The sequence below is a fragment of the Garra rufa genome, chromosome 7, assembly GCF_049309525.1.
Source record: "Garra rufa chromosome 7, GarRuf1.0, whole genome shotgun sequence".
Lineage (NCBI taxonomy): Eukaryota > Metazoa > Chordata > Actinopteri > Cypriniformes > Cyprinidae > Garra > Garra rufa.
In genome coordinates, this window is record NC_133367.1 from 2,957,810 (window position 1) to 2,973,740 (window position 15,931).

Consider the following 15,931-nt stretch of genomic DNA (forward strand, 5'->3'; position numbering starts at 1 on the left):
TTTTAAAAAATATGTTCACATAGAAAACTATTTATTATAATTTATAATTTATTATAACTATTTATTAAAATTATTTTTATATGAAATTGTAAATATATATTTATTTAAAACAGTAATATTGTTATATATAATATTTAACAATATTACTGTTTTCAGTGTATATTGTTTTGGTCAAATTAATGCAGTCTTTATGAGCAGAAGAGACTTCTTTCAAAAAAATGCATTTAATCATTTAAAATTACAAATATTTAAATAGAATAAAATTCAAATGTAAATTATTGACATATATACAATTTTTTTTGAAAGTTGCTAAGAGCAGATTTAAAGTCATTTCAATAACTGAATAATAATAATAATAATAATAATAATAATAATAATAATAATAATAATAATGTTATTCAATGTCCAAAAAAACACTTGCCTAATAAACAATTGCGTCAGATGTTTAAACTGTACTGTATACACAATTTTTTTAATGATTTTTGATTATATATATATTTATGCATATAAATTGGAATTTCATAGTTTTTTGTTCATTATTGTTTAAAAACTATATTTTTTCTATTTATTTATTTTTTTATTTTTTTTATTTTTGTAAATTATTAAAGTATTCTACAAATTTAAACTGGAGTTGTTTAAAGATGTATTTTTTTTTATTTAACATTTTTGTTTCATTTCTTTTTTTTTTTTACATTTTATTAATTTATAGTATTATTTATTATTTAATTTTTTTTTTAGATTTTTGTAAATTATTAAAGTATTCTACAAATTTAAACTAAATACTTTGCAACTGGAGTTGTTTAAAGATGTATTTATTTTTTTTATTTACCATTTTTGTTTCATTTATTTTTTTTACATTTTATTAATTTATAGTATTTATTATTTTATTTTTTTATATATTATTTAATTTTAATTTTTATTTTTGTAAATTATTAAAGTATTCTACAAATTTAAATTAAATACTTTGCAGCTGGAGTTGTTTAAAGATGTATTTATTTAACATTTTTGTTTCATTTCTTTTTTTTTACATTTTATTAATTTATAGTATTATTTATTATTTAATTTTTTATATATTTTATATTTAATTTTTTTTTTGCAAATTATTAAAGTATTCTACAAATTTAAACTAAATACTTTGCAACTGGAGTTGTTTAAAGATGTATTTTTTTATTTAACATTTTTGTTTCATTTCTTTTTTTTACATTTTATTAATTTATAGTATTTATTATTTAATTTTTTTATATATTTTATATATTTATTTATTTTTTTAGATTTTTGTAAACTAAAGTATTCTACAAATTTAAACTAAATACTTTGCAACTGGAGTTGTTTAAAGATGTATTTATTTTTTTATTTAACATTTTTGTTTCATTTCTTTTTTTACATTTGATTAATTTATAGTATTATTTAATTTTTTTATATATATATATAATTTTTTTTAATTATTATTTTTTTTTTTTTAGATTTTTGTAAATTATTAAAGTATTCTACAAATTTAAACTAAATACTTTGCAACTGGAGTTGTTTAAAGATGTATTTATTTTTTTATTTAACATTTTTGTTTCATTTATTTTTTTACATTTTATTAATTTATAGTATTTATTTTATTTTTTATATATTTTATATTTAATTTTTTATTTTTGTAAATTATTAAAGTATTCTACAAATTTAAACTAAATACTTTGCAACTGGAGTTGTTTAAAGATGTATTTATTTTTTTATTTAACATTTTTGTTTCATTTATTGTTTTACATTTTATTAATTTATAGTATTATTTATTTTATTTTTTATATATTTTATATCTAATTTTTTATTTTTGTAAATTATTAAAGTATTCTACAAATTTAAATTAAATACTTTGCAGCTGGAGTTGTTTAAAGATGTATTTATTTTTTTTATTTAACATTTGTTTCATTTCCTTTTTTTACATTTTATTAATTTATAGTATTATTTATTATTGTTTTTTTTATATATATTTTATATTTAATTTTTTTTTTTTTTTTTTAGATTTTTGTAAATTATTAAAGTATTCTACAAATTTAAATTAAATACTTTGCAGCTGGAGTTGTTTAAAGATGTATTTAATTTTTTTATTTAACATTTTTGTTTCACTTTTTTTTTTTTACCTTTTATTAATATATAGTATTATTTATTTATTTATTTTTTAAATATATTTTATTTATCATTTACTAATTTAATTCTAAATCGCATTCATTTAAATGATATAAGGAAACATAAATTCTAATAAGCAGAAGTATTTTGAAAACGGCTGAGTCTCAGTTCCGCTCCTGAAAAATGTTGGCAGCATGATTGTACTTTGTTTTAGTTGGTTCCTCTTGTTTTCCAGGTGGAGTCGGATCTTTCCAGTCGAGCTGGAATTGCATTTCTGAGCATAATATGGCAAGCCCTGGAGTTACGCTGCGAGACATTGACATTTCGGAGTGAAGAATAGCGCTTGTTGCCGTTATTACGCCCTCACTCTCTCTCTCTCTCTCAGACACACAGGGTTTTCTGTGTTTGTCTTGACTTCAGCTGCAGAATGTTTGTGGTAATTGAACAGCAGCTCCGGCGCGGCGCAGGAAATAACGGCTCCGTGTAATACAGCCAACAGCAGCTCGCAGGAAAATGACTTTTATTTCCATCCGTCTCTCTCTCTCTCTCGGTTTCTCTGGCTGTTGATTGAGAGATGTTGATTTGTGCCTTCTTCACTTCGGCCCGTGCAAACTCTGCCATTAAAAGCGTGTTTTTTTCCCTCTTCAGTCGTTGTTACGTTGATGATTTAATAATCTCCCGTCTGCGCACCTGCAGTCTAATCACGTCTCGTCTCCATCGCATTCATTTTCCTCTCAGTCGTTGTTTCAGACGCCAGTCCCACGATGCAGTTCATTTGAGTCGCGTCTCTTATACAGTTTCATCTGTTTGAACCTCTTTTTTTTTTTGCCGTGATTTTTCAGTGAATTTGCATTTATATTAGAATATTTGCTATTGAAATATTCTACTTCGGTTTACTTTAAATCTGCTTGAAGCAACTTGTAAAAAAGTTTTTAATATAAAGTTCATTTAAATCATTTACATGATTTTAAAAAAAAAATAATATATAGTATATTTTAATTATATTTTAATTTAGATTATATCATTTTGATTTAAATATATATTTGTATGTTTTTATTTAACACAAATTATGTTAGAAACATGTTAGCATGCTAGCATCATACTAATCATGCTAGCAACATGCTAGTAACTTGCTAATCGTGTTAGCAACATGCTAGTAACTTGCTAATCGTGTTAGCAATGTTAGTAAAATGTTACTAACATGTTAGAAACATGTTAACATGCTAATCATGCTAGTAACTTGCTAGTAACTTGTTAATCATGCTAGAAACATGTTAACTACATGCTAGTGACATGTTAATCATGTTAGAAACAGGTTAACATCATGCTAGCAACATGTTAGTAACTTGCTAATCGTGTTAGCAATGTTAGTAAAATGTTACTAACATGTTAGAAACATGTTAACATGCTAATCATGCTAGTAACTTGTTAATCATGTTAGCAACATGCTAGTATCTTGTTAATCATGCTAGAAACATGTTAACTACATGCTAGTGACATGCTAATCATGTTAAAAACAGGTTAACATGCTAATCATGCTAGCAATGTTAGTAAAATGTTACTAACATGTTAGAAACATGTTAACATGCTAATCATGCTAGTAACTTGCTAGTAACTTGTTAATCATGTTATCAACATGCTAGTGACATGCTAATCATGTTAGAAACAGGTTAACATCATGCTAGCAACATGTTAGTAACTTGCTAATCGTGTTAACAATGTTATTAAAATGTAACTAACATGTTAGAAACATGTTAACATGCTAATCATGCTAGTAACTTGTTAATCATGTTAGCAACATGCTAGTATCTTGTTAATCATGCTAGAAACATGTTAACTACATGCTAGTGACATGCTAATCATGTTAAAAACAGGTTAACATGCTAATCATGCTAGCAATGTTAGTAAAATGTTACTAACATGTTAGAAACATGTTAACATGCTAATCATGCTAGTAACTTGCTAGTAACTTGTTAATCATGTTATCAACATGCTAGTGACATGCTAATCATGTTAGAAACAGGTTAACATCATGCTAGCAACATGTTAGTAACTTGCTAATCGTGTTAGCAATGTTAGTAAAATGTTACTAACATGTTAGAAACATGTTAACATGCTAATCATGCTAGTAACTTGTTAATCATGTTAGCAACATGCTAGTATCTTGTTAATCATGCTAGAAACATGTTAACTACATGCTAGTGACATGCTAATCATGTTAAAAACAGGTTAACATGCTAATCATGCTAGCAATGTTAGTAAAATGTTACTAACATGTTAGAAACATGTTAACATGCTAATCATGCTAGTAACTTGCTAGTAACTTGTTAATCATGTTAAAAACAGGTTAACAACATATTAATAACGTTAACAACATGCTAGTAACTTGCTAGTAACTTGTTAATCATGTTAGCAACATGTTAGTAACTTGTTAATCATGTTAAAAACAGGTTAACAACATATTAGTAATGCTAACAACATGCTAGTAACTCGCTAATCGTGTTAGCAACATGTTAGTAACTTGTTAATCATGCTAGAAACATGTTAACTACATGCTAGTGACATGCTTATCATGTTAGAAACAGGTTAACATAATGCTAGCAACATGTTGGTAGCTTGTTAATCATGTTAGAAACATGTTAACATGCTAATCATGCTAGCAATGTTAGTAAAATGTTACTAACATGTTAGAAGCATGTTAACATGCTTATCATGCTAGCAACATGCTAGTAACTTGTTAATCATGTTAAAAACAGGTTAACAACATATTAGTAATGCTAACAACATGCTAGTAACTTGCTAGTAACTTGTTAATCATGTTAGCAACATGTTAGTAACTTGTTAATCATGTTAAAAACAGGTTAACAACATATTAGTAACGCTAACAACATGCTAGTAACTTGCTAGTAACTTGTTAATCATGTTAGCAACATGTTAGTAACTTGTTAATCATGTTAAAAACAGGTTAACAACATATTAGTAATGATAACAACATGCTAGTAACTTGCTAATCGTGTTAGCAACATGCTAGTAACTTGTTTATCATGCTAGAAACATGTTAACTACATGCTAGTGACATGCTAATCATGTTAGAAACAGGTTAACATCATGCTAGCAACATGTTAGTAGCTTGTTAATCATGTTAAAAACAGGTTAACAACATATTAATAATGCTAACATGCTAGTAACTTGCTAGTAACTTGTTAATCATGTTAGCAACATGTTAGTAACTTGTTAATCATGTTAGAAACAGGTTAACAACATATTAATAATGCTAACAACATGCTAGTAACTTGTTAGTAACTTGTTAATCATGTTAGCAACATGTTAGTAGCTTGTTAATCATGTTAAAAACAGGTTAACAACATATTAATAATGCTAACAAAATGCTAGTAACTTGCTAGTAACTTGTTAATCATGTTAGTAGCTTGTTAATCATGTTAAAAACAGGTTAACAACATATTAATAATGCTAACAACATGCTAGTAACTTGCTAGTAACTTGTTAATCATGTTAGCAACATGTTAGTAACTTGTTAATCATGTTAGAAACATGTTAACATGCTAATCATGCTAGCAATGTTAGTAAAATGTTACTAACATGTTAGAAATATGCTAATCATGCTAGCAACATGCTAGTAACTTGTTAATCATGGTAGAAACGTTAGCAGAATACTAATGTTAACAACATGCTAGTAACTTGCAAATCATGCAAAAACATGCTAACCCTAACATGGTAATTATGATAGCAACATGTTAACAACATGCTAGTGACATGCTAGTAACTTGCAAATCATGCTAAACATGCTAACAACATGGTAATAATGCTAGCAACATGTTAACAACATGCTTATCATGTTGACAACATGCTAGTGACATTAAAACATGCTAACGTGTTAATCATGTTAGCAAATTGTAATAACTTGCTTATAGTTCCAACAAATTGTAATAATTTGTTAATTATGCCAATCATGCTAGAAACGTACGAACATGCTAGCAACATGCTAGTAACATGCTAATCATGTTAGAAACATGCCACCAACATGCTAGAAACATGCCTTTCATGCTAGAATAGTGCTAGCAACATGCTAGAAACATGCTAGCAACATGCTAGTCATGCTAGAAACATGCTATTAACTTTTTCATATCTATTTATCTATCAAATATTAAGCTTTTAAAACTATTTTAAAACTATTTCAAACAATTTCAGACTTAAAACCGTCAAACTTAAAACGTTTTAAACTTTTTAAACTTCTTACACTTTTTTTTTTTTTTTTTTTTTTTTTACTTTCTGGTCCAGCTTTCTCAAGCCAACTTTTTGATCTAGTTATTTAAATATTTTTAATAGTAATAACTAATATAGAGCTGCAAAACGAATCGTTGCGATTAATCGATTCCGTGATTGTGTCACATATCGTCCAATCAGAAATGAGAGACTGAGGTGTCTGTTTTTCAGTTGTTAAATTGTGGTTGGTTTGTGTTTGTGTGTTGCAGTGCTCGTGTCGTAAGGACATGGTGAAGATCTCCATGGATGTGTTCGTTCGCTGTCTACAGCCTGACCGCTACAGCCTTTGGAAACAGGGGAAAGACAACACAGTCCTGGACCACCTCAAACCCACAACCCTCACTAGTCCTGAGCTGGAGCACTGGAGGAAAACCAGAGTCACATACAAAGAGAAACTCCTGCGCAGGTGCCCAATGTTTTCAGCCTTTGGCTTTTATATCTTGTTGCGGCAATTTTTATTGTTGATTTTAGAACCTAATTTTTATCAGTCTCATAACCGAACAAAAAAAACATGCTTTGCGCCAATTCGTTGTTTTATTTTAACAACGTGCCACTGCGAAAATTTGTGTAGGTGTTTAGTATGCTATGCGCTTTTAATACAAAAGTTGTTAAAATAGAGCTTAGGCGAAATTTTTATTGACCCTTGTCCATTATTGTTCAAATCGTAATAATAATAATCAAGTGGGAAACATTTGGATTGAAATAAAGTTTGTTATCCGTTTGCTGTTCGAATCTTAATGAAAACTATCAAGCGGGAAAGGGTCGGCGGGAAAACTTTTTATTGACCTTTGAATCGTAATAATTATTAAGCAAAAAAACTTTGGGTTTAAATAAATTGATCCATTTGCGTCGTTTTTTTCAGAGCTTAGGCAAAGTTTTCATTGCTCTTTACTGTTTGAATAGTAATAAGAACTATCAAACGGGAAACATTTGGTGGGAAAAGTCTTTATTGATCTATACGGTTTGAATCATAATGAATAAAAACTATCAAGCAAAAAACTTTTGGATTAAAATAAAAGTTTGGTTTGAAATAAAAGTTTATTAATTTGCATTGTTTGTTTTTTAGACCTTAGGCAAAGTTTTTGTTGTCCTTTACTGTTCGAATAATTATAACTATCAAGCGGGAAATGTTTAGTGGGAAGCGTTTTTATTGACCTTTACTGTTTGAATCGTAATAAGTAAAAACTGTGTTGAGTTTGAAATAAAACTTCGCTATCCATATGCATTGTTTGTTTTTTTTTCGTAGAGCCCAGACAAAGTTTTACTTGACCTTTGACCTGTACTGTTTGAATCTTAATTTTTTTTTTTTTTTTCCGTTTTATTGTCAATTTGTTTTTGTTTTTGACCGTAAACGTTTTATTAATTATTGATGTTTGACCTTTACGGTTTTAATCCTAACAAAAACTGGAAAATGTTTGGTTTGAAATAAAACTTCATTATCCATTTGTATAGTTTTTTTCGTAGAGCCCAGAAAATGTTTTTCTTGACCTTTAACCTATAAAATTTAAATGGGAAACGTGGGTTGAAATAAAATTAGTTTTTTCGTAGAGCCCAAAGTTTTTTTTTTTATCTTTGACCTTGACTTTTTGAATCGTAATTTTTTTTTTTTTTTTTTGTCAATTTTTTTTTTTTTGACAATAAACGTTTTATTAATTATTGACGTTTGACTTTTACATTTTAATCATAACAAAAACATTTGCATTGTTTTTTCGTAGAGCCCAGAAAACGTTTTTCTTGACCTTTGACCTTTACTGTTTGAATCGTAATAAAAAAATTAAATAGGAAACATGTGGGTTGGAATAAAAATTAGTTTTTTCGTAGAGCCCCATTTTTTTTTTATCTTTTACCTTGACTTTTTGAATCGTGAAATGTTTTATTTTTGACGGTTTATTGTCAATTGGGAAAAAGTTAAATTTGAAATAAAACTTCGTTATCCATTTGCATTGTTTTTTTCGTAGAGCCCAGACAAAGTTTTACTTGACCTTTGACCTGTACTATTTGAATCTTAATTTTAATTTTTTTGCCGTTTTATTTTCAATTTGTTTTTGTTTTTGACCGTAAACGTTTTATTAATTATTGATGTTTGACCTTCACGGATTTAATCCTAACAAAAACTGGAAAATGTTTGGCTTGAAATAAAACTTCCTTATCCATTTGCATTGTTTTTTTTCGTAGAGCCCAGAAAACGTTTTTCTTGACCTTTAACCTATAAAATTTAAATGGGAAACGTGGGTTGAAATAAAATTAGTTTTTTCGTAGAGCCCAAAGCTTTTTTTTTATCTTTGACCTTGACTTTTTGAATCGTAAAATTTTTTTTTTTTTTTTTCATGTTTTATTGTCAATTGTTTTTTTTGACAATAAACGTTTTATTAATTATTGACGTTTGACTTTTACGTTTTAATCCTAACAAAAACTCTCAATTCGGAAAATTTTTGGTTTAAAAAAACGTACAACTTCGTTATCCATTTGTGTTGTTTTTTTTCGTAAAGCCCAGAAAACGTTTTTCTTGACTTTTGACCTTAATTGTTTGAATCGTAAAATGTCTTATTTTTAATGTTTTGTTGTCAATTTTTTATTGTCAATATTTTTTTTTTGACAGTGAACGTTTGACCTTTACGGTTTTAATCCTAACAAAAACTATTAAATGGGAAAATGTTTGGTTTGAAATAAAACTTTATCCATTTGCGTTGTTTTTTTCGTAGAGCCCAGAAAATGTTTTTCTTGACCTTTGACCTTTACTGTTTGAATCGTAATAAAAAAATTAAATAGGAAACATGTGGGTTAAAATAAAAATTTGTTGTTTTTTCGTAGAACCCAGACAAAGTTTTTTTTTTTTTTTTTTTTTTTTTTTTTTTCATCTTTGACCTTGACTTTTTGAATCGTAAAATGTTTTATTAGGCGAAATTTTTATTGACCCTTGTCCATTATTGTTCAAATCGTAATAATAATAATAATCAAGTGGGAAACATTTGGATTGAAATAAAGTTTGTTATCCGTTTGCTGTTCGAATCTTAATAAAAACTATCAAGCGGGAAAGGGTCGGCGGAAAAACTTTTTATTGACCTTTGAATCGTAATAATTATTAAGCAAAAAAGCTTTGGGTTTAAATAAATGTATTGTTTTTTTTTTTGTAGAGCCCAAACAAAGTTTTTCTTGACTTTTGACCTTTATTGTTTGAATCTTAATTTTAATTTTTTTGCCGTTTTATTGTCAATTTGTTTTTGTTTTTCACCGTAAACGTTTTATTAATTATTGATGTTTGACCTTTACGGTTTTAATCCTAACAAAAACTGGAAAATGTTTGGTTTGAAATAAAACTTTATCCATTTGCATAGTTTTTTTCGTAGAGCCCAGAAAATGTTTTTCTTGACCTTTGACCTTTACTGTTTGAATCGTAATAAAAAATTTAAATAGGAAACATGTGGGTTGAAATAAAAATTCGTTGTTTTTTCGTAGAACCCAGACAAAGGTTTTTTTTTTTTTTTTTTTTTTTTTTTCTTTCATCTTTGACCTTGACTTTTTGAATCGTAAAATGTTTTATTAGGCGACATTTTTATTGACCCTTGTCCATTATTGTTCAAATCATAATAATAATAATCAAGTGGGAAACATTTGGATTGAAATAAAGTTTGTTATCCGTTTGCTGTTCGAATCTTAATAAAAACTATCAAGCGGGAAAGGGTCGGCGGGAAAACTTTTTATTGACCTTTGAATCGTAATAATTAAGCAAAAAAGCTTTGGGTTTAAATAAATTTATTGTTTTTTTTTGTAGAGCCCAAACAAAGTTTTTCTTGACTTTTGACCTTTATTGTTTGAATCTTAATTTTAATTTTTTTGCCATTTTATTGTCAATTTGTTTTTGTTTTTGACCGTAAACGTTTTATTTATTATTGATGTTTGACCTTTACGGTTTTAATCCTAACAAAAACTGGAAAATGTTTGGTTTGAAATAAAACTTTATCCATTTGCATAGTTTTTTTTGTAGAGCCCAGAAAATGTTTTTCTTGACCTTTGACATTTACTGTTTGAATCGTAATAAAAAATTTAAATAGGAAACATGTGGGTTGAAAATAAAAATTTGTTGTTTTTTCGTAGAGCCCAGACAAAGTTTTTCTTGACTTTTGACCTTTATCGTTTGAATCGTAAAATGTTTTATTTTTGATGTTTGACCTTTACGGTTTTATTTTATAACAAAAATGATCAAATGGGATAATGTTAGGTTTGAAATAAAACTTTATCCATTTGCGTTATTTTTTTCGTAGAGCCCAGACAAAGTTTTTCTTGACATTTGACCTGTACTGTTTTACGTTGTTCATGGCAGAGCTCAGGCAAAGGTGAAACAGTTCCGTCGTCTGAAGCTGGAGGAGGTGAAGGCCCTGGCGGAGGAGGGAGTGGAGCTGGACATGAGCGAGTACCTGCCTAAAGTGGAGGAGCGTGAGCAGCAGCGGCGGCAGCAGAAGGATGAGCGTATGGCTCGAGAGGCGCTCCTCACGCTGGAGGCGCTGGAGAGGGAGGAGCAGGAGCAGGCGGAAGCGGAAGCAGCACTTCGTGAAGAAGGTAAACCCTAGAAACTGCCTAAACACTGAATGTGTGATGGTACTTTTTACTTCAGATAGCTTCATCTTTGTTGTCGTTCAGCAGCTGAAGACAGAAAAACAGAATCCCAGGATCCTCCGCCGGAAAACGGAGTGGTGGAGGAGGAGAAGAAGAAGAGGAAAAAAAAGAAGAAGCCGAAGCATCCGGACGATCTCTCCTTCCAGCAAGTGTTTGAGCAGTTCGCTTCCAACGACGCTCAAACCCAGAGTAACGGAGCCGCTCCCGGCCTTCAGGTGAGAGCTTTCTCTAGTCACAAGGGCTTTTAGGGATTTTACACATCAAAGTAAATTATCGTTCAATGTTTTTGCTCTCAGGCGAATCCTTTCACGAAGCTGAAGAAGAAAGTAGAGGTGAAGAAGAGCCGAAGACATCCGTTCAGCAAGCCTCCCATGCGTTCGCCTCACTCCATAGTCAAACAGGAAGGCTCCAGCGATGAGGGTGAGTACTGCTTTCATGACCGAATCAACGATTTTCGTTAAGCGCGATATACTTTCACTATGAAATTGAAATAAATTTAAAATTTAGATTCATGAAACACAAGCATATTTTGGTGTAAATTATTCGTAAAACGTTATGTTATTTTTTTAAACCTATTGTTGATTTCTGTTTTGCTTAAGATTTTAAAAGAATGTCCGTAAAATGGAATGTTCGTAAACTGTTGTTCTATAATTTATTCGTTGGCTTGGTTTTTTACGAAGTGCATGAAGGTCATAATGGCGTTTTTAAAATCATGTGTAAATTGTTTCTAAAGCAATTCTTTCATGCACAGAAACTCGTTTTATCATGTTTCAAAAAATGCTTTCAAAATAACTTATTCGTTAAAAAATTTTTTTTTGTTATTCGTAATGATTTTTTCCCCCCGTAAAGCTATTGTTAATTTACAGTTTTTTTTTTTAATGCAGATTATAAATGTCCGTAAAATGGACTGTTCGTAAACTGTTGCATATTTCATTCAATTTAAGGCAGAAATTTGCGTTAATATACTTTTGCTAAAAATTTACCTGAATTTGTTTTGTTCATGTTTCAAGGTTGTAATGTTATTCTTAAAATCACGCGTTTTTTTTTTTTTTTTTTTTTTTTTTGTATGCAGTTCATAGTTTGTTTTAAAAATTACATTCGAAACAATTATGCATTTCTGAAGGTTGTTTGTAATAAAATATAAATGTTCGGTGAAAAATAGAAACAAATTTTATACTATTTTTAGACTATTTTCTTGTGATTTTGATCATGGTTCAAGTTTGTAATGGCATTCTTAAAATCAAACGTCGTTTGTAAATATGTTTATTGAAACTATTATTGCGTGCGCAGAAACTTTTTGGCATGTTTGAAAATCAAATTATGTTCTGAGGGTTTAAAAGAATGTCCGTAAAATAGAATGTTCATAAACTGTTGTTCTATAATTTATTCGTTGGCTTGGTTTTTTACGAAGTGCATGAAGGTCATAATGGCGCTTTTAAAATCATGTGTAAATTGTTTCTAAAGCAATTCTTTCATGCACAGAAACTCGTTTATCATGTTTCAAAAATTGCTCTCAAAATAACTTGGTCGTTAAAAAAATTTTTGGGGGGGTTATTCGTAATGATTTTCTGTCCCCGTAAATGTATTGTTAATTTACTTTTTTTTTTTTTTTAATGCAGATTATAAATGTCCGTAAAATGGACTGTTCGTAAACTGTTGTTGCATAATTCATTCAATTTAAGGCAGAAATTTGCGTTAGTATACTTCTGCTAAAACTTTACCTGAATTTGTTTTGTTCATGTTTCAAGGTTGTAATGGTATTCTTAAAATCACGTTTTTTGTTTTTTTTGTATGCAGTTCTTTGTTTGTAAAATTACATTCCAAATAATAACGCATTTCTGAAGGTTGTTCGTAATAAAATATAAATGTTCGGCGAAAAACAGAAACAAATTTTATACTATTTTTAGACTATTTTCTTGTGATTTTGATCATGGTTCAAGTTTGTAATGGCATTCTTAAAATCAAACGTCGTTTGTAAATGTTTATTGAAACTATTATTGCATGCGCAGAAACTTTTTGGCATGTTTGAAAATCAAATTATGTTCTGAGGGTTTAAAAGAATGTCCGTAAAATAGAATGTTCGTAAACTGTTGTTCTATAATTTATTCGTTGGCTTGGTTTTTTACGAAGTGCATGAAGGTCATAATGGCGTTTTTAAAATCATGTGTAAATTGTTTCTAAAGCAATTCTTTCATGCACAGAAACTAATTTATCATGTTTCAAAAATTGCTTTCAAAATAACTTGGTCGTTAAAAATATTTTTTTTGGGGTATTCGTAATGATTTTCTTCCCCCGTAAAGGTATTGTTAATTTACGTTTTTTTTTTAATGCAGATTATAAATGTCCGTAAAATGGACTGTTCGTAAACTGTTGTTGCATAATTCATTCAATTTAAGGCAGAAATTTGCGTTAGTATACTTTCGCTAAAACTTTACCTGAATTTGTTTTGTTCATGTTTCAAGGTTGTAATGGTATTCTTAAAATCACGTTTTTTTTTTTTTTTTGTATGCAGTTCTTTGTTTGTAAAATTACATTCCAAATAATAACGCATTTCTGAAGGTTGTTCGTAATAAAATATAAATGTTCGGCGAAAAATAAAAACTAATTTTATACTATTTTTAGACTATTTTCTTGTGATTTTGATCATGGTTCAAGTTTGTAATGGCATTCTTAAAATCAAACGTCGTTTGTAAATGTTTATTGAAACTATTATTGCATGCGCAGAAACTTTTTGGCATGTTTGAAAATCAAATTATGTTCTGAGGGTTTAAAAGAATGTCCGTAAAATAGAATGTTCGTAAACTGTTGTTCTATAATTTATTCGTTGGCTTGGTTTTTTACGAAGTGCATGAAGGTCATAATGGCGTTTTTAAAATCATGTGTAAATTGTTTCTAAAGCAATTCTTTCATGCACAGAAACTAATTTATCATGTTTCAAAAATTGCTTTCAAAATAACTTGGTCGTTAAAAATATTTTTTTTGGGGTATTCGTAATGATTTTCTTCCCCCGTAAAGGTATTGTTAATTTACGTTTTTTTTTTAATGCAGATTATAAATGTCCGTAAAATGGACTGTTCGTAAACTGTTGTTGCATAATTCATTCAATTTAAGGCAGAAATTTGCGTTAGTATACTTTCGCTAAAACTTTACCTGAATTTGTTTTGTTCATGTTTCAAGGTTGTAATGGTATTCTTAAAATCACGTTTTTTTTTTTTTTTTGTATGCAGTTCTTTGTTTGTAAAATTACATTCCAAATAATAACGCATTTCTGAAGGTTGTTCGTAATAAAATATAAATGTTCGGCGAAAAATAAAAACTAATTTTATACTATTTTTAGACTATTTTCTTGTGATTCTGATCATGGTTCAAGTTTGTAGTGGCATTCTTAAAATCAAACGACGTTCGTAAATATGTTTATTGAAACTATTCTTGCATGCGCAGAAACTTTTTGGCATGTTTGAAAATCATGTTCTGAGGGTTTTTCGTAATAGTTGTTCATAAAAATGTACATTTTTTTTTTTTTTTGGCGTTTGGTGTGTTAGAAATTTCAGGAAAGGTTGTTTGTAATGATATATTTTTTGAAAGCTATTGTTAATTTACTTGTTTTGCTTGTTTTTTTTGTAATATTTAGTTTGTAATATTGTCCGTAAAGTATAATGGTAAATTATTCTTGTGTAATTAGTTGGAATTTAATGCCGAAATTTGCGTTAGTGTAGTTTTGCGATAAATGTACCTACATTTTTGTTCATGTTTGTAAAATCAGATGATGTATGTAAATTTGTTTATGAAGCAATTCTTGCGTGCACAGAAACTAGTTTTTGGCATGTTTGAAAAATTACGTTTGAAATAACTTTGTTTTTAGAAAAATTATGTTTTGAAGGTTGATCGTAATGATATTTTTAAAAAAATTGTAAGACATGTATTGCTTGTGTTTTAGAAGTGCAGTTTGTAGTAATGTCTGTCAAGTCGAATGACATTCATAAAACCATTTTTACGAAATTTTTTACATTTAATAAAAAAAAAAAAATTCATAGAGCGCATTAGCAATGGCGGTAGTAAAGTTGTTCTTGAATGACATGTTTTGCGTGTGTTTTTATTTTAAATGCAGTTAGTAATAATAGCCATAAAAAAAATTATATGAGATTCGTGAAACAGTTACTTAAATTGTTGAATTTACGTTTTACAATTTATTTAGCTTGTTTCATTAATGAAAATAGTTAAAGTGTTCAAATTCTAGGTTGATATTTAAACGATAAAATCGTTAAATTGTGAAGTCATTCAGTCGAATGACATTTTGACAAATGTGTGTCATAAAATCGAATGACATTCGTAGAACTGTTAGTAAAAAAACTTGCATTTTCACATTTAAATAAGTGACGTTTTATTAGCTTGTTTTAATTTGTATGTGATTTTTTTTTTATTACTAAATTTCTGATGTTTTTTGAAACACTGTATTTTTGTTTTCATGGAGTAAAATGAGAAATCTGCTACTCTTGTCATCACGCAGAGTTCAGGAGAACAGCAGAAACTTGCCATCCTAGATAAATGTCTAATGGCAGATTTTCCACTGAGGGAAAAAGTTGTTAAAAGTTGGATCTGTTTTTGCAATATGAATGTTTCTAGAACATTTCATTTCGGAGTGTTCTGGTTTGATGGCGAGATGTTGTTTTGTGTTTGTTTGTTTGTTGTGAAAGTGTGCGCTCGCGAGCACAAAGAGCAAAAGCAATAAAGTATGAAAGAAAGCAGGCACTAACAATCAGCGCTTTATAAGACGGGCGGCTGAAAGACGGTTATTGATTTGTCTGTGCTGTGTGTTATGAACAGACAGCTGTAAACCCGCACCGCCTGCTGTCACTGTAGGGGGCAAAATACAGGACAGAGGGGCATCAAACCTCTCCAAAAATAATCTTCACCTGCTTCC

The 15,931-nt window shown here is 28.8% G+C and overlaps 1 protein-coding gene across 1 annotated transcript in view; it reads left to right on the forward strand.

Annotated features, from left to right (window-relative positions):
* Nucleotides 1–15,931, forward strand: part of LOC141338951 (lysine-specific demethylase 4D-like) — an 86,810-nt gene that overhangs the window by 68,878 nt on the left and 2,001 nt on the right. The window contains exons 9-13 of the mRNA XM_073844563.1: nt 6,606–6,802; nt 10,718–10,953; nt 11,035–11,225; nt 11,307–11,430; nt 15,835–15,866. Of these exons, the coding sequence (XP_073700664.1) occupies nt 6,606–6,802; nt 10,718–10,953; nt 11,035–11,225; nt 11,307–11,430; nt 15,835–15,866 (780 nt within the window). The remainder of the gene's footprint in view (nt 1–6,605; nt 6,803–10,717; nt 10,954–11,034; nt 11,226–11,306; nt 11,431–15,834; nt 15,867–15,931) is intronic.